This window comes from Taeniopygia guttata, chromosome 20, assembly GCF_048771995.1.
Source record: "Taeniopygia guttata chromosome 20, bTaeGut7.mat, whole genome shotgun sequence".
NCBI lineage: Eukaryota > Metazoa > Chordata > Aves > Passeriformes > Estrildidae > Taeniopygia > Taeniopygia guttata.
Genome location: NC_133045.1, coordinates 14,518,180 through 14,541,004, shown reverse-complemented (window position 1 = coordinate 14,541,004; position 22,825 = coordinate 14,518,180). Strand labels below are relative to the sequence as shown.

The 22,825-nt window shown below is 44.5% G+C and overlaps 1 protein-coding gene and 2 long non-coding RNA genes across 3 annotated transcripts; 2 read left to right on the top strand and 1 right to left on the bottom strand.

Moving 5' to 3' along the window:
• The first annotated feature begins 35 nt into the window (after positions 1-35).
• On the top strand, positions 36-1,722 carry LOC115497886 (uncharacterized). The gene is made up of 2 exons (XR_005982310.2): positions 36-875; positions 1,313-1,722. It is a non-coding gene; the product is annotated as an uncharacterized lncRNA (long non-coding RNA).
• Positions 1,723-3,077: 1,355 nt separating this feature from the next.
• LOC121470958 (uncharacterized) lies at positions 3,078-4,015 on the bottom strand. Its single transcript, XR_012051554.1, has 2 exons — positions 3,887-4,015; positions 3,078-3,255 (listed from the first exon to the last, which is right to left on the bottom strand). It is a non-coding gene; the product is annotated as an uncharacterized lncRNA (long non-coding RNA).
• A 756-nt stretch (positions 4,016-4,771) lies between these two features.
• On the top strand, positions 4,772-20,817 carry PARD6B (par-6 family cell polarity regulator beta). The gene is made up of 3 exons (XM_030288599.4): positions 4,772-5,000; positions 9,474-9,696; positions 16,358-20,817. Exons 1-3 carry the CDS (start codon positions 4,935-4,937, stop codon positions 17,185-17,187), a joined length of 1,119 nt encoding a protein of 372 aa, XP_030144459.3. The 5' UTR covers positions 4,772-4,934; the 3' UTR covers positions 17,188-20,817.
• The last annotated feature ends 2,008 nt before the right edge of the window (positions 20,818-22,825 follow it).

Genomic DNA, 22,825 nt, shown 5'->3' with positions numbered 1-22,825 from the left:
ACAAATGTTCCTTTTTGGCAAAAGGAACTGGCACTTAAAAGTGTCACTCGTGTCACATTTACTGAGTGGCAGTCACTAGCAGAGGGCAGAGTCTTCTTCACAAATAGCCACAATATGTTTTCCAGGTAAGCTTAACAGCAAAGGTTTTATTCCAAAAGGCTTATTAGGCAGAGCTGTTTATCTAAGCATATGACAAAATTAAAATCCCAATCTGTACCAAATGAAGTTTAAAGTAAATTTTGCAGCAATTATTCATTTGATTTGCCCTTTTTTTCCATACCTCTAAAATTCTGGCCCAGGAATACTCAGTGAGTAGTGGAAAACCAAGCAGGAAATGTTCAGGAATTCTCTTGTGTAAAAACCCCAGAAGTGTTTCCCATTGGCCTGGGCAGCTCCGGGCAGGAGAGTTAAATCATTAAACCCCACAGAGTGCAAGCATCAGGGGTCAGCTGGGATCCAAACTGCCCTTTTAAACAAGGGGGAATTTCAAAAGAATTCAGAGTCATCGGACACAAATGGATTGCTAGATGAAGGGGAAGAAAGAGCTTTTAAAGCTTTTCATTATTTTAGTTAGAAACCTCAGAGAATTTAAACAAATGTATCAATATCGGCTTTTGACTTGCTAGGAAAGGGTTTTCAGAAAACTTCAGGAGTTTATCACTGGTCCTAGTTTATAACTGGATTTATAACACACCTGAAACAAATGTTTCTTTCACAGGCAGCATGGTATGAAGACAACCTTTCCCATAAAAGGAGACAAAATAAAAGTACAAACCGAAAGAAAAATCCCCAGCCCCAGGAAACTATAAATATTTTATCGGATAAGATCTTATATATGAACTTGAAAAACAATCAATTCATTTTGTCACAGACAGGTAAGTAAATATTGCATCAAAGTAACAACTAAAGGTTCCTGGAGGAGGAGTGGGGAAGGAAAAAATGGTGCTAGTTTTCCTGACAGGAAAGAAGAAAGCAAAGGCAGAAACAGAACACAAAAACTCATTACTAACCCAATTATTGTTTCCCCCCTTCAGTAAAATAAAATTTTGAAAACTCAAACAAACAGATAAACAAAAAACCCATCCCCAAGTTAAAATCCTATAACCGGCACAATTTCAGGGTGAGAGATAACATTTTTATTACACAAGTGCTACTCAAACACTGCTGTTATTGATGAAGCAGCTAGGTTGCCGTGCCCTGGGGGTTTTGTGCTGAGTTGCTGCTGTGTTTGTGTGGAGCTGTTGGTGTGGAGTGTGTTCCATGGAGATCAGGGTAACAAGTCCCCTTCTCCAATTCTTCCTCTCTGATGCAGCACTTGTGGACTCACGTTCTGCCTCGGGATCAGCGCTATCAGCACAGAGGCATTCAGAGGATTTCCCTGCATTCATGGGGACCCAGAAGTAGTGCTCTACAATAATTTTGCATTTGTGAACATCAGATGCCTCCATGACAGCACTGGCTTGTCTCCACCACTCCCTTATCGGAGAGGCCAAAAGCAATTTGAGGTCACGCTGGTCCCTAATATTGTGAAAATGGAGTATCCAAGTGCAACACTCCTGTTGAAAATGCTTCTTTGTAGGGAAATGCAACTGGGACACAAGATTAATGCATCAAAATTGCAGAAGGTATCAAAAAGAAAGCCTGTAAGTACAGGATTTATTCTTGAAAGAAAGCAGAACTTTATTATCATTTTGAAAATAAAGCTTCTCTTTTTGCCTTTTAGTTTTCTCTACCCATCAAAAAACTCTCCAGTCTCTCATTAACTCCAAGACAAGCTCAGATTACAATCTAGTGCATCTAACAATCACTCCTCTGAGCTGGCACTGACAGTGTAAATAAAGACTACTTTATGTTAAATATGAAATCAGCATAAGCCCTGAACTATGCAATAAAAGATTAGGTGGATCATCAATAACAGCCAACCTATGGTGACAGCGATTTTCTGTGCCTTATTCTTGGAAATACTCTGTGAATTCCCAGGAGGGCTGTATGGAATACAATTCCACTTAAAATCTGGGAAATTTGGGATAGGAAAGCAACATCTTGGCACAATTTCACTGTACTGCATGGTGGACCTAAGTGATGGAATTTCTACACCAAAACAAACAAAGGGGGAAAAGAGGCCTCCCAAAAAAGCTTCCCCAGCAGCTCAGAGATCAGGAAACCCAACCTGTCTTTCAACTCACAGAAACTGAACGTGCCATGAATAGCTTGACCAGGTCTGAATCACAGGTTGTACAGAACTTGTGACTAAAATAGCTCTATAAGCTTACCTTACAAAGAGCCTGCCTCACTCCCCACCTTTATCTGAGATCAAATTGTTTATCACATTCCTTCCTCATACGTCAGCTCCTTGTGATGAAAGCCAGCCAGTGATTAATACATTTTATTAGGTTGGTTCCAGTGACTTGAAATGAATTTGCCCTGACTCCTCAGGCTGGCTCCCACACCCACTGCCTGGCACTCCAGCCATGCTAGGAATGCACAATAGAAAACAAATTATCTTAGGCGATACCTCATAAATCTATAGCAGTAAAATTAACTGCACAACAGCTCCAAGCAGAAATCAGCTTCAGGAGGTTTTCCCTCCCTTTCTCCAGGAGGAAAGAGCCAACCCAACAGCTTTAAAGCCCCAGAGAACTCACTGTTCCCTTGTCTCTTGCACTCTTCTCTGTGCTCAGCTCATTAAACAGCGCTGTAGAAGACAGATATGGAAAGCAGTCCAAACTCTTTTCAATGTTATAATTACAAAGTGACAGAATAAGAGGTTTTATCCTGGTCTTGCTCTCAGAGCTGTAATCTGTCTTCTACTGCACCAGGATCACAGATTCTATCTGAATGTACAGGCTGAATTCTCTCTGTGTCCTTCTGCAGTGTAAAACCAAAACATGCTGGATAAAGGATGAGAAGACTTGAATCAGCCTAGACACCGTCTGGCAGCAAACTATATTTAACTATTAACAATATCCTCTGTGCTAATTACAGCTTGTCTTGGCTCGAGTGAGAGCTGCAATTCCTTTGCCTTTGGCGTGATGGGAGGAAGATCAACTGTACAAAAATCAGCACCGACTTAGAAGTGATTCAGCACTGGATGCTTTTTATTTAATTACTGATTACCAACTGAGACTAGAGGACTAGACACCCATGGCGTGCCTCAGGTGCAAGGCATTGTTTGAGCTCCCAGCACTGGCATCCACACATGATGAAACCTCACACGGCGTTCTCTTCCACCAGGTTCATAGATAATGGAGAGACCTGTAATTCAAAGGTCTGTTGACATTATGAGATTAATGTACATGCTTTCTTCTTGTCCATACACGTGAGAAGTAATTTATTTTCAGACAGTTTACAATCTTTTTGAAAACCTTGTACTTTTATCAGGGTAGCTTAACTGGCCTTTAAATGAAATTGATAGTCTCAGAATTAATACAATAAGGAAGGTTAGCTCTGACACGACCAGATCCGGCAATCTTATTTGTGACTTAAGTGAAAACAAGCTCCATGAACAGCTTTATGTTCAGGATGGACATAAAGCCCCATCCTGAGAGGGAGACTTCACACTTTTGGCCCGACCAAGGTTTATTTATGTAACGTGCAAACATCAGCTAACACTGGTGGGTTTGTGTGTCACATCTGTGGGATCCTGAATCACAGAATCGCTGGGGCTGGAAGTGATCTTTCCCTGGAGATCGTCCGGTCCATCCCCCAGCTCGATGTCTGAGGGCTCGGAGCCGTCAGGGCAGCCTGACCCGGGGGCTCCGGGGCTGTGAGGGGCACCGGGCCATGGGATGGCGGCTCCACGGGGCTGCGGGGGAACGGCAGCGCGGCACCGGGCTCCGGGGCTGAGGGTTGGGGTCTGCAGGGCTGCGGAGAACCCGGAGCTCACCATGGTTAGGGCTGGCTCCTCATGGTTGTGGAGGACCCGGAGCTCACCATGGTTAGGGTTGGTTCCTCATGGTTGTGGAGAACCCGGAGCTCACTATGGTTAGGGTTGGTTCCTCATGGTTGTGGAGAACCCGGAGCTCACTATGGTTAGGGTTGGTTCCTCATGGTTCTGGAAGACCCGGAGCTCACCATGGTTAGGGTTGGTTCCTCATGGTTGTGGAAGACCTGGAGCTCACTATGGTTAGGGCTGGTTCCTCATGGCTGTGGAGGACCCAGATCTCACCATGGTTAGGGTTGGTTCCTCATGGTTGTGGAAGACCTGGAGCTCGCCATGGAGGCTCCTGAGGGCCGCGGGAAGATGCGGAGCCGCGGGATGGCGGCTCCCGGGGGCGGGAGGTGCCTGAGGAAGCAGCGGGAGCCGAACCGCGCTCCAGCCCCGTGCGCGCACGGCCGCGGCCGCTGCGGGGACAGGAGCGGCGGCACGGCCCGAACCCGCTGCGGGGAGAGCAGCAAAGCTCCTCACGGCTCCCGCACCCGCTGCGGGGGCAGCAGCAGAGCCCCTCATGGCCCCCGCCCCGCACGGCTCCCGCACCCGCTGCGGGGACAGCAGCACGGCCCCTCACGGCCCCCGCACCCGCTGCGGGGAGAGCAGCACGGCCCCTCACGGCTCCCGCACCCGCTGTGGGGGCAGCAGCACGGCCCCGTACCCGGTGCGGGGGCAGCAGCACGGCCCCTCACGGCTCCCGCACCCGCTGCGGGGAGAGCAGCACGGCCCCTCACGGCCCCCGCCCCGCCGCCTCCATCTTGCGCTGCGGGGCAGGTGCGCGCCCCGCCCGCCGCGGCCCCGCGGAGGCGGCGCAGGCGCGGCGCGGCCCCGCCCCGGTGCCCGGCAGGTGCCGGAGCCGCGCGGCCCCGCCCCGGCCCGGCCGCGCTGAGGGCGGAGGCGGCGGAGCGGCCGCGGGTGCCGGGGCTTTGGCTGGGCCGCGCCGCCGCCGCCGTCCCGCAGCGCTCCGGCGGACAGAGGAGGCAGAGCAGCGACCGCGCGCGGCATGAGCCGGGCTCCGCGCGGCGCCGCGGGCAGCCGCGGCCTGGGCACCATGGAGGTGAAGAGCAAGGTGGGAGCTGCCGCCGCTGAGGGCCGCGGGCGCGGGGAAGGAGCGGGCCGGCCCTGCGGGGCCGCGGTGTCGCTGCTGTGGGGACGGGGATGGGGACGGCTGCTGACTCACCTGCCCGAGGGGCCGCCGGGCTCGGCCCCGCCGGGCCGGAGCGCTCCGCAGGCCCCGGGCTCGGGCGGGCCCGCCGCTGCCTTCCCCCGGCCCCGCTGCCCAGCGCTGGGGTCGCTGGCTGGGTGCGCTGTCTGCGGGCACAAAATGTAAATGGTTTTGAAGTAGCTTAAAAATAAAAAAAAACAACAGGTAAGTGGAGTTGGTCCCTGAGTTTCTGGACATAATAAAAGACGTACAGACAAATATGGGCTCTAGGGAAAGTGTGGGATCGCTGGGCCAAAAGAGGTATTTAGAGACATTCTTGGGGAGTGGGCTACATGATCTCCAGAGGTCCCTTCCAACCCTGAAAGTTCTGTGATAATTCGAGACCTTCTCTTTGTCCGAATTGCAGTGAGTGCGTTTGTTAGTGACTGTTTCTGTAGTTACCTTTTTCCCCCTAATGATTGTGTCTTTCTGTAGCTTGTTGTGCGGTACAGCGTAGGCTCACAGTAGAGCTAGAGGTGAGCCCTGGCTGGCTTATCCCAAAGTGGAGTTTGCCTTCTCTTAGAGGCCCCGAGAGACTTTTACCCTGGCAGTGTTGCAGGAGTGTGTACCTGTCTCTGTCAGGTGCTCACAGCTTTGCCCAGCTCTGTAAATTCTCCCATGCGTGTATCCACGTCTCTTCTATTTTTACTTTTTATTTGCTGGTTAGGCAAAGTTTTTCTGACAAAACGTAGATATTCTGAGAGAAATTAGATTTTTTTTTGTAATAATTTCCAGTTGTAAAACTGCTGGATGTACAGTATGAGGTGGAGTGTCACCGTTAGTTAAATAAATGTTGAGTTGAAACACCTTTTCCATTGCCTAGGCAGATTGTTAGTGCATCCACGTGGGAATGTGTTTTCCATTGGTGGACACATGGATCTCTCAGGTTGTTTTTTGAAGTGTTCTGTCCCCTCTGTAAGTGAGGTCTTACAGCAGCAGTGCAGGTGAAGCAGTCGAGAGTGAGCTGTGTGCATGTTTAAGGATAACGCATCATAGTGCTGGAACTTCTGGAGAGTGTGAGGTTGGTCTCTACTTGAATGAGGATGATTTTCTTTAAAGTGTTCATTTTTCTTGTGGTTTTAACCAGCAAGCACAGGAATATCTGGTAGCTGTTATTTCAAATACCAGTTAAGTTAGTACTGTGATGATGAAGTCTTATTTATGCTCTTTTAAGGTTGAAAAGAATCAGTATGATGTGCTTACAAACCCAAAATCACTTGTTTCCTCAGCCCAGAACTCCAGGTTTACTGTTTTCCCTGCTGTGTGTTTTCCTTGATTTAAAATACATCGAGGGAATCAGCCATGTGGTGTGTTCTGGTGTTTGTACAGAAAAGTGTAGCCCTAATGAACAGGGATTGTCCCTCAGGTGCATATTATGGAGCAGGATTCAAGACATTCCTAGAACTACTTGTTGCTAATGCATTATTTAACAGCACCTCAATTAATATCGCAGAGGAGTCATCTTCCTTCTATGAAAATGAGCGATTCTGAAGAGAAAGAAGAAATGCCTGTGTGGGAGGTGGAGGGACCATTCCTGTGGAGTGGCCTGGGCTTTGAAGGCTCTCCGTGATGTACAGCTCTTTATTTAGATATTCCAAATCAATAATTGTGCCTCAGCTGACAAGGCTGGGCCAGCACAGCCCAACTGTGGTTGCAGTTACAGGAGCACAATCCTTTTGTTAGTTTAGTTTTTTCAGCTTGGGTAACTGCTCTGAGCTTGCCCTGGCGATTCCCCATGGTACTTGAATTCCAGTCAGCCCATTTTCCTGTCATGGAAAATAAAACTTTATACCCCAGACTAGAGTTCCTACTGATGGTATGGGAACCCCAAAATAGGCTTCTAGTTCTCTATATATTAAAATTCATGTTTCCCCCTTTCTCATTACTTGGAATAATATTTTTTCTGAGTAAAATCTTAATGACTGGTGAGCCAGAGAAGGTCAGTGCCGCTCATGTTCTGTCAGTGATGGAGACTTGCATAGAGCAGCTCTGTGCTGTGTTTCAGAGGGCTTAAAAATGTGAGCCATAAATGAGTGTTGAATGGGCATCCCGGGTGCCTTCCTGGTGTGCTGCCATGGCTCTCCTGCCTTCTCCTGGGGAGTTACAGGGGAGCAGCACGGGCTTGTAAAGAGCTCAGGTGGCAAGGAGCCTTCTCTGCTTAAATTACTCCTCCAGTGTCCCAGCTCCTCCAGAACCTCAAGTGCAGGCCTGTTTCATGGGATGGAGGGCAGCATCTGGTAGAAAATGCAGACATTTCAGGGATTCAAATAATGGAATTGCGCAGTTGGACTTGTCTTTTTCCTGCTTTCTAATAGTACTGAGCAAACTGTGTTAGGAAATACGAGTGGGTTATGAGCCTTTTGGTATTTGCACCAAATATGTATAAAATAACATGGAAAAAATAAAAATCACGCGTTTGAAAATCTGGCCCTTTGCTTGCTGTGGTAAGATTCAATATTTATTCCAACCTGAGGGTGAGGTTGTTGGCTTTTTAAAACTTTTGTTGCTGAATTATGTGTAAAGTATGTAATCCTTGAAAGCCAAAGAATTTCGCTGGCTGCCATGCATGGACAGTTCCTGCGGGGCTCGGATCTGAGACAGGACGAAGTCCTGCACTGATGTCACGATTAAGCTGCGCTGCCTCTGACGTGATGGGAGTTCCTCCCGTGGGCTGGGCTTTGTTTGTAATCAGGCACGAATCATCCCTTCTGCCTCATTAATTAATGTTAGGGTAATTGCAGGGTTTTTTAGAGCAGGAATGTTCCCAGATAATTCCTTTATTTGAAGCTTTTGGAGGAAGGTGGGGTGTTGAAGCTAACAAGGAGGTCCTTGTCTCCTGATTTTCAGTGCTGTTGTTTGTATGTGAGAACTCCGAGGCTTTTATTCTGCAGAAGATTGTAATCAGTTGTGAGGTAAAGAGCACCTCCACATCTCTTGTGTGTAACATACACCAAAGTATGTGATACTGAGGCTCAAACGTGCACTCAGAGTATTTTGTGTCCTTCTGCTCTGCTTAAAACCAAACTTGCTAAAGAAATTGTTTAAAGTCTTTATTTTCACTGTAGGTCAGTAATAGAATTCACACAAAAAATACCAGCTAACTAAGGTTTTTTAAATTATTAGCTTATAGTCCTTTTAACTTGTATACAATCTGTTCTGGTTTTTGTAACCTGGCTGCTGCTATCTCTGAATTCCTTTTGACATCTCTGGTATGTTGTGTATGTGCCTGATACAGAGGATTTGGAGTAATTTTTATCCAGTATTCTGTTTGCTTTGGGTCCTGCCCTTATTAGGCAGAACACCAACATTTTACTAGCTATGTTGGTAAAAACCACTATTTGTCTAGTCTACATCAAGTGCTCATCCTTTTCTTGGCATGCAGTTTAGTCTGCCTGCCCCCACTGTATCATTACCTTAATAAGCAACATATTTTAATAAGTGTTTGCTTTAGAGATGATTTAGGAGACTGAGCTTGAGTGGATTTGTCAGCTGGCTTTTTGTTGAATGATTATGTTGACTACAAGCAAATCCTGCCCCTGAAAGTAGTGTCAGTGACTAATTTTTTTTTTTTCCATATTTTTTGAACCTTGCCAGATTTGGAAAATCCAGGTTCTATACCCTGGATAGAACCCTGATTCAAAAGACTGGCTTGCATGAGTAAGGCTCAAAGCTTGATTGCAACAATCTTCTGAATGCTCTTTAAAGGCAGTGGCTGGTTGCCTCTGGTATCTCTCTCTAGGTAGGAGCAGAGTGGACCTGAGATCAGCTCCCCAGGGCTGGGCTGCACGCGAGTTGTACTGAAAAGCAGCGAGGTTCTTTGTGGTCTTCACAGCCAAGGGGCATTTTCACCTCCTGCCCAAGCAGCTGGGGTGTGAAGGCTGCTCAGCCCTGCGTGGGTGACCCACAGTTGTGTAACAATCTCTACACTGTTCTCAAGGGCACTGGTAGTTCTCGGAACCAAATTCCAGGTAGTCACATACCAGAGGATGTTAGTCAGAGTCCTGCTCTGAGTACCCAGCAGTGCTGCCTCTCACTGCTGGCCCCTGCCCAGCGTGGTTGCTTCGTGAGCCTGTGAGAGTGCAGCAATCCCTGCGCCGGTTTGTCACCTTAGTGCTGATGGATGAAGCAATGAAAGAGCCTTGGCATGCTCCAAGTTATACTAGTTATAATAAAACTAGTTCTAATTTGGGGGTAAAACCCAACAGTTTTCACTGACTGTTTTATACCATGTCAAAATTGTATGTTGTAGTTTTTAGTGCACTTTTAATGCCATAACGCTTCTGGTTTAACATAAAATAATTGTTGTTCCATATTAATGATGTAAGATATGTTTTGTAGTTTGGGGCAGAATTTCGACGATTTTCTCTGGAGAGATCCAAACCTGGAAAGTTTGAGGAGTTCTATGGATTATTGCAGCACGTGCACAAGATCCCAAACGTTGATGTGCTGGTGGGATACACGGACATTCACGGAGACCTGCTGCCCATCAATAATGATGACAATTATCACAAAGCAGTTTCTACAGCCAATCCTCTCCTCAGGATTTTCATTCAGAGAAAAGGTAAGAGCACTTGAAGAATGTGAATCACCTATTTACGCAGTTATGGTGTGATGTATGGAGGAAAAAACCCTTCAGTCCTATTTCTTCATGTCAAATTCTGTAATTATGGGTCATGAAAGGTATTCACAACTTGTCTCTCTTGCAAGGGCTTCCTCAGGCAACCTATCAATACTTTGTGATGTTTTGCTTATATTTAGTTGAGTTAAAGTCAAGTTTAATCTCTAGCAAATGCTTCTTTCTGGTTTTATGTACGCAAATTAAATAAACTTTTAACCTCTAAGCTTTTCTGCTCTGTATGTTGGATACTTTTCACTTAAAATTCCAATCTTGATCAGACAAGAGTGACCATTACAGGATGGATAGTAATATTAGAAATGTTATTACTTGAAGTATTAAATGCAACATTAAAGTATAAATTCAAGACTAACTTTGTAATATGCTACTCTCACCACACTTTCCTAATAAAACATTTTGAAGTTTTCAGTTAACAGGCTTATATCAGTTAGCAAACCTCAGGAGTGAGGGCTGCTTGCTTTGTTGGCTTGCCTTTAAAAGTAGTGTGTGCTCTGGTTGTGTGTTCCTACTGTCTGCTTTTGTTCATGAAGGGAAAAAAAATCCAATTAGAAGTTTGTATTTATTCTTGTGGTGTTGTTCCTGGTTGTTGCTAAGACAGGCACCTTTTCCTTATAAAATGCTTGGGCATCAGAAGCTTTCATCAACTCCCACTCCAAAAAATTAACAACTCCACAAGAACCTGACACAAAGCCAATATTCATAACCAGTGTGGCTGCTTGGCAGCTGCTGAGTGCTGGCAAAATGTTTGTTTTGTTTGTGTTGATAGTATAGACTGGTAAGGCCTGAGCTCTCAGTGCTGAAATGCCAAAGGCATGAAGCATTTGCTTTAGCAGAACCTGGAGGGAGACAAGGCCTGTGATTCCATCTAATCCCCTACAGTAGCCATATGACAGGAAGGGATAAGCCCTTTGTCAGACTGGGATTATTGAGTTTGTATTTTAACACCATATGTTTTTAGATCATTCCTACTGTAACAGGTCTAACGTTGCCTGTTCCTAATGTTGCATTTGTAATGCTTCTTTAGTTTCCTACAATTCCTTACCTTGATTTGATCCAGGTGGATTACTTGTTACTACTCTGGTGCCAGGAGTTGTTACAATGCACAAAAGTAGATGATGAATCCATTTTAGTTTATTAGAACAAGAATTGATGAGCAGGGAAGGCCGTGTAGGAAGTGCCAGGTGTCACTGCCTTCCCTTGGACACGAGAGCCTTCTGCCTTGGAGTTCCAGGGAATGAAGATTCCAGGCTGGCACCACAGTCCCCCTGCACTGTGCTGGGGATTAGTTGTGATCACACTGATCATATCTGTGTGATCATCATCTGTGTTGATGAAATTGAGGCTTTGCCTTCACTGACATCTTTGCATATAGAGCAGGTGTTTGATGGAAAACACAGAAATAACTTTATTCTGTATTTTATTTGTGATGATTTGCCTGTAACCAAGGTCGGATTGGTGGAGTTAGGGATGGTTCATATTTTGTGCAGCGTGATGTAAGTGTTCTTAATTCTCAGATTGCAGCAACCTTACTGGCTCTGCCTCTGGAATGGAAAAGAAATGTCTTAGCAAATACCTGCTATTGATGGGACTGCTTTGATCTGGGCTGGTTTAGAGCTATAATAAGTGACACAAGTTACTTTTCCACCTGCAAGGCCACTTGTGGCTTTCATGCATTCTCTTAAATCAGCTGAAGAGTTTTTGTGGGTTTTTGTAACAGAATTTTGACTTCTTTTGTATTTCCAGGAGTAGTAGTTGGGAATTTAAGATCTTTGATAAAAAGCCACTGTGGGGAAGAGAGAAAGTGTTTTGATTCCTTGTAATGTATGAAATTTTTATCATACTGTCTTAAGTATTTAGAAATTACATGTAATCTGTGCAAAGCTAACTTGAGGTATGAGCAGACTGCAGTGAAATCTAATGTCAATAGGATTAACTTCTCAGTATATTGCATCCAAGGAACACCTTGAGGAGCTGAAATGGGAGCTGCAAGATGGTTTTGCTTCTGTTAGTAAGCAATGGTTGTGATAATGGGACTCCAGAATTTGGGAAATGTTATGCCAGAGTAAGAACTCTTTTCTCTCCTGTTTGATTTTGACTCTTCATTTCTGAAAGCTCTGTTTGTCCTGAACATTTATGTGGCTTGGTTGATGTGGTAAAAAAAAACTAGAGCTCCTGGAATGAAATCACAAATTATTCCTCTTAGGTTCCTCTAATTGTACTTCACAAAATTCCTTTAAAATACTTCATAAACTGCTCCAGTGCTAAAATCTAAACTGGGGTTTGATGTTGCAGAAGTCAGGATTGGCTGTCAGCTTGCAGAAAACATTCCTCGCTGGAATTTCATTCTGCAGTTTAACAGATTAACAGGTACTGTTGACATCTGGTATTTAAAGGTTAAACTGATGTATTGTGATTAAATCCAGATGTATGGGAGTCACTCTGTCTGTGAGAAAAACCCTTCTGAAGAGAAAATGGAGGGGAACAGTCTGCAGGGCTGAAGGGCAGCTTGATGTGGGGAGCTTTGCATTGTAAATAGAGAACAACAGAGATAAGAGAAGATACATTTCATTATAATATCCTTAACAGTCCCTCAAAGGATTCGAAATTACAATATCCAACTCCTGCAATTTCTGCATGGATGTGGCTGTATTTAGTGAGAAGTGGATTCTTTGGTTAATCCACTTGTGCCTCTTGAGAGACACTTTGTCACTGAGAAGCTTTACTTTTCTGAGAAGTAAGAGCAGTTGGCTTTTTAAACAGCTCTTTGTGGACTAGCCTAGCTATTTGGAGGCCTCTTCCTAAAAACACAGGTTGGTTTCCTAAAACCATATCTAGTTTTATTTAGTGACTAAATAAGAGGAGATTTGTTGGGTCTTATTTAAAAAATGCTAAATTGCATCTCTATTCAAATACACTAACTACTTGGGGGCTTTGAAAATTTAATTCTCAACGGGTAATTCTACATTGATTTGCAAATGGGTCAGGAAAATATTTCAAAAATCTGTCTTCAATAACATTAAATTGAAACCAGATTTGGCATTTGTGGGATTTTGTTTTCAATTTCATGTAATAAGTCTGTACAGATTGGTGCCACCTTGAGCTTGAAACTGCTGGGGGGAAGAAATCCTTCCTGCACCGTGTGGAGTTCTCCTTCACACTACCTGTAGTTAACACCTTGTCCTTTGGCTTTAGGCCAAAATATTTTTTGCCAGGGCTTTAAACTGATTAGTGAGGTGCCAGAACAAAGATGCCTTTGTACTTGAGAGTATTGCTTTAGAAAACTTGTTTAGTAGTGGAAGAGAGGTTACCCAGAGTGTGCTGTTCTGCTGAGATTTGGGGAAATGAGTTTATCAACCTTCCACTACTTTTTTTTCACAAATTCTCTAACCTTAACTGTCTATCTTAACGTTTGTGCTAGTTCTGAATTATTTAACTATTAAGAGCAGTTATAATGAAAAAAACTTCCCCTCTGGTTTGTCAGAGTTTCTTAAATGTTTTGACGTCTGGCTTGCAGTTATGGGATGGTTTTATTTCAGCCATGTGTCCTGTAACTTAAGAAAGTTACTAAAAACAAAACCACCAGCTCACTTTAAGATTTCTGATTTGTCTTCTGAGAGAGACTTTTAAAGTTCTTTTCTTTTCCAAGAAATGTTTTTCTGCTCTTAGTTTTTGTTTCAAAAGTCCTTTGGAATCTGTTATTTGCATGCAGACAGTCACATAATATTTCTTTCAAAGCCAGTCCTGTTGCAGCTGATCTTCTTGTTTCTCTGCTAACAGGAAAAATTTGATTTGGACAGAAGTTACCAGCTGGTAGTTGTGGAAGGCAGGCTTGGAGGTGGTTTCTGTGAAGGAAGTTGGGGACAATTCTAAATCTAACTTAAGTAAAGAGCACAAACTGTCTTTGATCATTTACAGAACATGATAGATCTGCTTGGATGTAATAAATATGTTTGTAGATCAGTTCATGCCAGACTTCCTGCAGGGTGTGTGTCCTGCCATGAAGGTGAAGAAGTCTTGTAGCCACTGTGGCAAGCTGGGATCGCTAATGCTTTACATATTCGATATGACAGAATAGGTAAAATACCAGAGTCTGTCTGATTCTGGTATAATTTGTGCACTTGGAATTTAAGGAGAAAATCTCATCAGTTGAACACCTTTTAATCTTGCAATGCACATGGGAGAGCGCTGGTGGCAGAATCAGTCCTGACGAAGCTTTGCTGTCCTGTTTTCTGAACTAGCTGTTGTACTAAGAGCAGCAGGAGCCAAGTGCTTGACTGGCACCAGTCTGAGACCTGTGTCCTGGAGCTGTCATCAGCAACTTGCACTTCAAGTGTTACCTTGTATTTAAAGCAGCAAGAGGTTTTTAAAGTAAGACCTGTCTAGGATCTGATTTCACAATTGTCCTTTCCAGGTTGTTTTGTAAACAATTGTAGTTCTGAATAAAAAAAAGAGAAGTTATTGCACCTCATTGAATTGCAAAAGTCCTTTCAATGAAACACCAGATGTCTAACTGGAAACTGGTTGGATGGGTTGTCAGGGGAGATAAGGGCAAACCTTCTCTCACTTTTCCCTTTGGTCATAAATTTTTAGCAAACAGGAGTTGTTCCGTGTTGTCTGAAAAGTCAGCATGTTAGTTGTCAGCAGTGGATGGAGTACAGGGGTTTAACCAGCTGATCTTAGTCGGTCAGACATTCCAAAGGGCCTTCTACAGAGAAAAGGCTGAGTTTGCATTTCTGTAGGTGTTTTACTTCAGACATTGTTCATCTGTTAAAATGCTTTGGCTGGGAGATTGAATTGTTTTTTTAATGCACTAGCTCTTCAACACAGCTGACCTTATATGTGAAGATCAGGTTTTAGGCTATTTCTAAAGCCTTTGTGCTTGATGTTAAGATATAATGTTCTGTTAATTAAACCTTAAATTACAAGGTAACTGAGATTGCTACAGAAGTGACTTCAGGCTATAGTAGGGCTGTGTGAATCAGGTATCTTCAGAAATAACTCCTGCTTGTGTGAGTTAAATTGTTGAACAACTGTAGCTGTAAACATCAGTGCAAAAGATGATCTGTGTTTAGCAAACAGCTAAGCAAGAGCTTTTCCTTCCTTATGGTGTAATTATTTTTTTAAACAAAGGAAATAAAAAAGAAATGTAAATGAGGCCATCATCAGGACACATTTTTCTTAAACATGTTGATGAACCATTGTGTACACACAAGCCAGGCACTGACAATAAATCCCTTTGAGGTTTTTTTGTGGGCTAATTTAAATTTGTTTCTTTTCCTCTTGCTCTTTATCTTTTAGAGTGCCAGGTCCAAGGCTGCCTTCCTAGAGCAGCCAAAGGACCGTTCTTGTTTTCAGCAGCCCTAAAGGCTGGGAAGGGAAGGGAGGAGTTGGTGTTACATGCTGCAGTAGTGCTAGCCTGTTGCCCTAGGAGTATTTTCTCTGTTCTATTTTGCTTGAAGCATCTGAGGAGTCCAAATCTAACTGGTTCATGTCTCTATATCTCAGCCTCAGAAACAAGTGCACTCATTGATTTCCTCAGCAGCTGGCAGCTGTCCTGAAATGCCACCAGGGCAGCATTGCCACAGTCAGCCCAGTCCACAGATTGAAATGTATAGCCATTCTTCCTCTTTCTTGGCTGTACCAGTGGCATCTGAATGGGATAATACAAAAAAATCCCAACTTCTCTGTGTCCTGGGTTAGTGCAGTCCAGTTCTGCATGATTATTGGGGGTTTTCTGCTGTAGACCAAAGATGTGTGCAATAAGGGTGAGTGTAAATCTGAGGAAGCTCAGATCTGAATGTATTTTGGTTGATTCTTTTTGGTGAATTATTGCATATTAAAAAGGAAAATGGAACCTTTGGTAAATAAGCATTTCAGAAATCAGTATTGCTTCCACACAACATGTTTTCTTGTCTCTTGCAAGTAGTTGTAGGAGTAATACTTCTTTTGGATTTTTTTAAGCTCTAAGCCATTTGCCTATTCCTGTGTCAAGTTGTGGCAGTTACAGCATTGCTTGCATGAACAGTTTTGCTTGAAGTATTTGTGTGCGAGGTCTCTTTGTTTCTGCTCCACAGCCATTTTACCTACATGGCGTGGGGGCAGGGAAGAGTGCAGAATGGAATAAGCTTTCTGGAGTTCGAATCCAGGTCACTTGGCTGGCTCCCAGTAACTAGGCAATAATAGGCACACTGGCTGCTTTCCCTTTTTCATTCTTTCTTTTCCAATGATCTGAAACCTGAGGAGAGAAAACTAGCAAGTGGAATTACTCTGAATAAAATTGTTTCTAGGAATGTACTCATTCTTTCCATTCTACCCTTTCTCAGGCAGCTGTAGCTCTTTGTGTCTGCTGCTGCTAACTGCTTTTAATTTCTTCTGCGCACACTCTTTCCTTCGGTAGTAGAAAAGTAAAAGTATTCTAAACTTCGTGTTTCATAACATTAAAGCTTTCATTTCGTGAGTAGAGAGAAAGGTTTCTGTGATAGCAGGGCTCACACCTCCCAGCTGAGCCGTTTGCCTGTGCTAGCACATGGGAGCAGTGCTGCCTGGCTGTCTGCAGGCTCTAATCCCCGTGTGCTCTGTCTTACAGAAGATGCAGACTACAGTGCCTTCGGGACGGATACCATGACGAGGAAGAAGAACGTCTTGTCCAACGTGCTGCGTCCGGATAACCATAAGAAGAAACCCCACATTGTCATTAGCATGCCCCAGGACTTCAGGCCCGTGTCCTCCATCATAGACGTGGATATCCTGCCCGAGACCCACCGCAGGGTGCGGCTCTACAAGTATGGCACCGACAAACCCCTCGGCTTCTACATCCGCGACGGCTCCAGCGTCAGGGTCACCCCGCACGGGCTGGAGAAGGTGCCGGGCATTTTCATCTCCAGGCTGGTCCCCGGCGGGCTGGCGCAGAGCACGGGCCTGCTGGCCGTCAACGATGAGGTGCTGGAGGTGAACGGGATAGAGGTGTCAGGAAAAAGCCTCGATCAAGTTACAGACATGATGATTGCCAACAGCCGCAACCTGATCATCACGGTCAGACCCGCCAACCAGAGGAACAACGTCGTGAGGAACAGTCGGACTTCAGGCAGCTCCGGCCAGTCCACCGAGTCCAGCCTTCCCAGCAGCACTCCCAACATTCTGGGGAGTCTGCTGCAGGGAGAGGAGGAGAGCGATGAGGAGGACATTATTATTGAAGACAGCGGCGAGCCACAGCAGATCCCAAAAGCTGCGCCTGCCAGCGAAAGCATAGAATCCTTATCACAAATTGAACTCCTCCACGAGTCCACACAAAATGGATTCCTTCCTTCCAGCGAGATGAACTTGAATCACTCAGCAGGCAGCATTAGCATGGAGTATGAAGTCCCAGAGCCAGGGCGTAAGTCCTTAGAAGAAGATGGAACTATAATAACTCTATGAAATGACTTTGGTGTACTTTGTATAAGTAAGGATGCCATACATGTTTTAATTTGGCTTAATATATAACACATCTTATACCTCTCCATCTACCAAGCACTGCAGTTAGATTAAAAGGAGGGAAAAAAGTAAATTCAAGCAATTCAAAATTACATAAGTTGACTAACTTCATTAATTCTGCACTTCAATGTAAATAATTCACAAAGCTGGATGATAATTGATAAATAGCTGAAATTGAATAAGGAAAATTTAAATTGAAAATGAAGGATAGCTAATAGATGACTGTGAGCTTTCTGTTAAAGGTACTTGATTTTTATTATTTTTTAATGCTTACACTACTGGTTCTGTAGAAGTAAACTTCCAGTCTGCTGCTCCGCTGGCAGGGCTGTGTGTGGGCTCGGAGCAAGAGGGAGCTGGGAGACAGCCAGAGGTGGGCTGGGAGGAGATGGGGTGGCTGGTCTGGTCCTGGCTGACACAGGGACAGCCAGGCTCTGTGGGCAGTGGGGCTTTGGAGGTCACTGTTCCTTTGTGAGTGAATGTGCAACCACAGGCAAGTTAGTCAGGCACCATTACTGGTGTTAATGGCCGGCAAGCTGACTTTTAATGACTCTGATTTTGAAATTCAGATGTGAAAGTCTTAACACTAATGCATCAAAGACCTGTTCTCATTCTAGTTTGCAATATTTAAGGACATGATTGGATTTAGTTACTAATCCCAGTAAATGACAAACAAATCAAATGTAAACTTAATGCTATGGAAATAGCATAATTAATCTCTGTTACAATTGCAGTCCTAGTAGAAACTGTAATGATTTCTACCAGCAAAGGTTTGTTGGAATGAGGCTGGATTATATAAAAGTGACTTTCTACAAACCTGAACAAGTAAGAACAGTCTGTTAAATCCCTGGATTAAGAGAAGTTTTAAATCAGAATGAGGCTTTACTACACCTCGTTTGAGCCATGTGATACTAACTTATTCATTATGAGTAAATGCAGATTGCTGTGTGCCCCTGGCTGGGTGTTGTGGATATTACAGTGTTGCTGTGTGTGAAAACACTGATGACAAGTCCTGATATGCTGCAAGAGCAAAGGTGTGTGTGTGTGTAACCACTGCACTCACTGGGACAGCTGCAGGGGAGGCTTCTAGCATTGTTTTTATCCTTCTCCTTTTTGTATCTCCTGCTTTACCCTCTTGGTTCTCAGCCTGACCCTCTGGGAACAGAAGCTGTGGCAGGAAAACGAGCTGGGGACTACTAGTGCTGGGGAGAAGGATGTCCCCAGGGATGCCGTGGCCTCTGTCAGCCTGTCAGGAGGAGGAGGAGGCTGCTACCAGCTCTGTCCTGTGCTCCCCGAGCAGCATTCAGGTGCTTGGGAGTGAGTGTTCCACCCTCTGGGAAGATGTGATGAGTGGGAAGGGAGACTGACGCTTTTCTTTTTCCCCCCTCAGTCTATTTGAGGAAAATCTACCTCTGGTAACTTTACAGACAGGAGACCAACTCAGCTTAATGGTAGGGCATCTGTAAAAGTCGTCGCAGAGCATCGGAGGCAAAACCTGTGTTTGTTTCAGGTTTTTGAGATGATGCAAACACTGCTGCAGAAACAAATCCCTGCTGTTTGATGTTACAAAGTGCACGTTTGAAATTAGTATCTGATGAGCAGTAGTTTTCTCAAACCTCCAATGCCATTGGAGTCCAAGATGCTGAGAGAGGCATTCATCCCCCTTAGGATTTATGGGGAATAGGCACAGCAGACAGTGGTACTCTGCAAATACAGGTGAGGGGCTCTTTTGTTACACTTATTTATGGTTTCTTTGTGTGTGTGTGTGTGTGTGGAGAGCCCTTTTACAAGAGCAAGATCTTTCAAGTGTTTCACTTGTTTTGCTAATAATTATTAAAAATGAAGTAACTACATCCCCTTAGTGTGAAATGAGAAAGAGAAATGTTCATTCTGCAACATGGAGACTTTACCTGTACATGTTTTCTCTCAGTGCTGCTCTACGCTTCCTTTCTTTACGGAAGATTGTTTACTTTGAAAATATCTTTATTTTCCTTTGTCAAAAACTTTCCTTCCTGTATGAAATCACCAGTGGAGGGTGAGACTCATTATTCTGCTAGTTTGCACTTCTGTGCCTTTGGTTTACTTGAATGTATTGTGACTGATCAAAGGAATAAAGGCACTTGGATGGGAAGAGAAGAGGGGTGCAGAGGTACAGAGGATGAGCTGGTAGTGCACTTAGTGCAGGTGGGACGTTTCCTTTCCGTGCAGATCCGCGCTGGGGCTGGGCTGGGCTGGCCCGGGAGGATTTTGCAGCTCAGCTGGGAGGGCTGAGTCTGCCCAGGAGCCTGGGCAGGCCCAGCCCTGAGGCTGCTCTGCTGCCAGGCTCCTGCCTGGCCAGTTGGAATCATATTTATGCCAGTATTAAGGACTTGTAGAAATTTAACTGAGGTCCTCCTCCAAACTGCATGAGACTTCCACTCTTAGGACCTTTCCTGCAACCTGAGTAATCTAAAGGTGAGATAATGTTCTTTTTGACATAGATCATGTTCTGTTTCACAGAAATTTGGTGACATGTAGTAAAACGAAGCATTTGGGACTTGATAAAAACTTAAAAGAATAAATCTAAAGAATGTGTATTTACAGGTACAATGACAGACTGCACAGCATGTAATTGCTTAACGCTGCAGTTACCATAAAGTTTCTGAAGTTCTTCCATATCTTACTAATACATACACTGTTAATTACAAAAGATTTTTAAATTGCTACTTAGGGATGATCAACGGTTGATTATGAGTGGCTAAATTTAATTTTATATATAAATGATACTGGGGTTCAGTATAAGGTTTTTTAAAATACGCTGATATTGTTAGCCTTTCATTCACTACCTCCTAAATTTTTAACATCTCTACTGTTTTCTCCCTGGAAGACAATACTTAAAGGCTTGACTGTTTTATATAGATTTTATCTATAGGTAAAAAAAGGAGAAGAAATCCAGAAGTGATAGTGAGGATGCTGTGCATGATTGACAATGTTACGCTGCTATTGATGTAATCTGTGTATTAAGTATCCTGTGTGTGTAAATTGTATTTTCAATCCAGGTTTTATAAATTAATTTATGAAATACCCAAATTATTTCAGAATGGAATGAAAAACTAAAATTCCTTTGACTAGTGTTATATGTTGTGTACATGCACAGAGGGGGACAAGTGATTCCTCCCTGGTGGCTGGGAGATCCAAGTGCACCTTAATAGAAAGAACAAATTCTTAATAGAATTAAGATGCATTTACTTTAAAGTTCTGCTGTGGTACTGGAGAAGTCAAGCCTAACTGTGAATCATATGTTTTTTTCCACACCTGAATTAAATTTAGGACAATGTTCTCACAAGCTGTCTTTAACATGTGTATTTTTGTGAATATTATGTATTTTCTAATTAAATTTTACTTGCAATGTGATTTTTACATGAATGAACTTGTTTAAAATGTCAAATATCAGTATTTTTCTTACAACTTTAATGTATAATGTACATTGGTATCTCACCGAATGAAGATTGATTTTACAAAAATCAAGCTAGATGTAGTTGTATATTAGTCTTATATTTTTACAGACCAAAATAATAAATGGATATAGAAATAAAATGGGGTTTTTTTGCAATTACTTTGTCAGATAAATGAAAATGAGGAAAAATGTATCCTTTTTCTCTAGTGTGACAGCAGCTGGGCTTAATATTTCTCTTGTGTCCAGCGAGCAAGGCTGTGTGTTCTGGATGTTCCTCGTGTCCCTGTCCTGGAGTAGAGCTGTGCCCTGGGCGGTCCCTCAGTGCTGCAGCGCTGTGTGCAGCTGCAGCTCTGTGTGCTGTGCTGGCTGCTGCAGCAGCTGCAGCTCTGTGTGCTTCCACCGAGCACACGTACCACAGCAGCTTTCCTAAAACTGAGAAACTTAAAGGAAGACTGAACATTCCCTTCTGCTGCCTCCTTGAGGAGGGAACGCAGCTGTTAACTGCATCTGTCCTTTAAACCCATTTCGCTTTTCTCAAGGTGCTGAGCTCTTAACAAGGCATTAGAACTTAGCTTATTTTATGCAATTGAAAATCCGTGCATGCTTACATATACAGGCAAGTGCTAAATATCCCTTTGAAGATTTTTTGTTATCTTCAAATGACCTGTGGCATTCTAGTTACAGACTTTCCAGAAGTCTTCTGAGCATGTGTTCCTCGCAATACAGGTGTCACACTCAGGTACTGGGGTGTAGTTGCATGTGGTAATGCTAGAGAGGAAAAATCAGCTTTAAGGTATTTTCATAAATGGCTTCCAATGCTGACACGAGGAAGATGTGTTGGATGGTAACAATATTCTCGGATGCTGTAGAAGTATGCAATAAATGGCACAGCTGGTCCCTGGGGAGGCGAGACTGCAGCCAAGATGTAGGAATTCACTCCTTGTGCAGCTCTGACAGATCACTTGTGTACTTTCCTCTCACACAGGAGATAAATTTGTCTTTGGGGACTTGATGTCGTGTGCTTGATTTAAAAGTGCTTTCGAGCCATGAAGCACAAAGCAATTAAAGTGCTACTAAACCAGCAGTTCTTATACCCAGTTCAGAAGTGTTGCTAATAAGATATCATTTCCTGTCTTTCCAATTAACATTCCTTTCTATTGAATACTATTTTATTACCCGATAGCAGAAGGAGATACCTTGCATTTCATCAGTGAGGGACTTGTTTCAGGCTCTGGGGTGTTGTGTTTGAGGTGTATGAGTGTATTTACTGTCCCCATATCAGAAGGTGGTTCTTGTCCTGTGAGGTGCAGTGACTCCTCCAGAGTGCTCTCGTGAGCACCTGGCAGTGCCCAGGTACTGATAATGGCATTTTTGTAATCACTGCTGGAATGGCAGCTCAGAGCTGAGAGCAGAGAGCAGCAGCTGATGTAAAAGGAGCCAGAGAAGGAAGGGACACCCCCAGTGCAGGGTTATTTTATAAATGCCATGTGGTTGGTGTGCTTACAGCACACAAAGCTGGTGTGTAGCACAGCCTGACCTGTCTAAATCAGTGCTGAAAGTGGCCTAATAGCCACAGCTGCAAGAGAAAATGAAGGAAAAATAAAGAGCAGGAAGGAAATAGGAGATTAACTAATGAAGGAGGTGAGAGTCCCAAACACTGCAGGTCCCGGTTCGGCCGGGGCAGGTCCCGGTTGTGCCGGGGCAGGTCCCGCTCCGTTCCGGTCCCGCTCCGGGCCGCTCTCTCCGGGCCGCTCTCTCCGGGCCGGTCCCGCTCCGGGCCGGTCCCGGTTGTGCCGGGGCAGGTCCCGCTCCGGGCCGGTCTCTGTTGCTCCGGGCCGCTCTCTCCGGGCCGGTCCCGTTCCGTGCCGGTCCCGCTCCGGGCCGCTCTCTCCGGGCGCCATCTTGGCCGCGGGCGGCGCTGCGGGGCCGTTGCCGCCAGGGGGCGCCGGGGCGCGCGCGGGGCCGCCTGAGGGCCGAGGGGAGCGGGCGGGCAGGGCCGAAACAGACCGCTCCTAAAAACCCTAAAAAACCCTAAAAAAACCCTTTAAAAACCGCTCTACACCCCGGCACTGCCCTGCGAACACCTCCGGGGCCTGAAAAAAACCCTAAAAACCCTAAAAAACCCTTTAAAAAACCTTTAAAAACCTC

Excerpts from the sequence above, each read along its gene's own strand:
- PARD6B (XM_030288599.4), top strand. The coding sequence starts at position 4,935 with ATGAGCCGGGCTCCGCGCGGCGCCGCGGGCAGCCGCGGCCTGGGCACC. Across the intron at positions 5,001-9,473 it reads CCATGGAGGTGAAGAGCAAG|TTTGGGGCAGAATTTCGACG; the intron begins GTGGGAGCTGCC and ends TATGTTTTGTAG. Across the intron at positions 9,697-16,357 it reads GATTTTCATTCAGAGAAAAG|AAGATGCAGACTACAGTGCC; the intron begins GTAAGAGCACTT and ends TCTGTCTTACAG.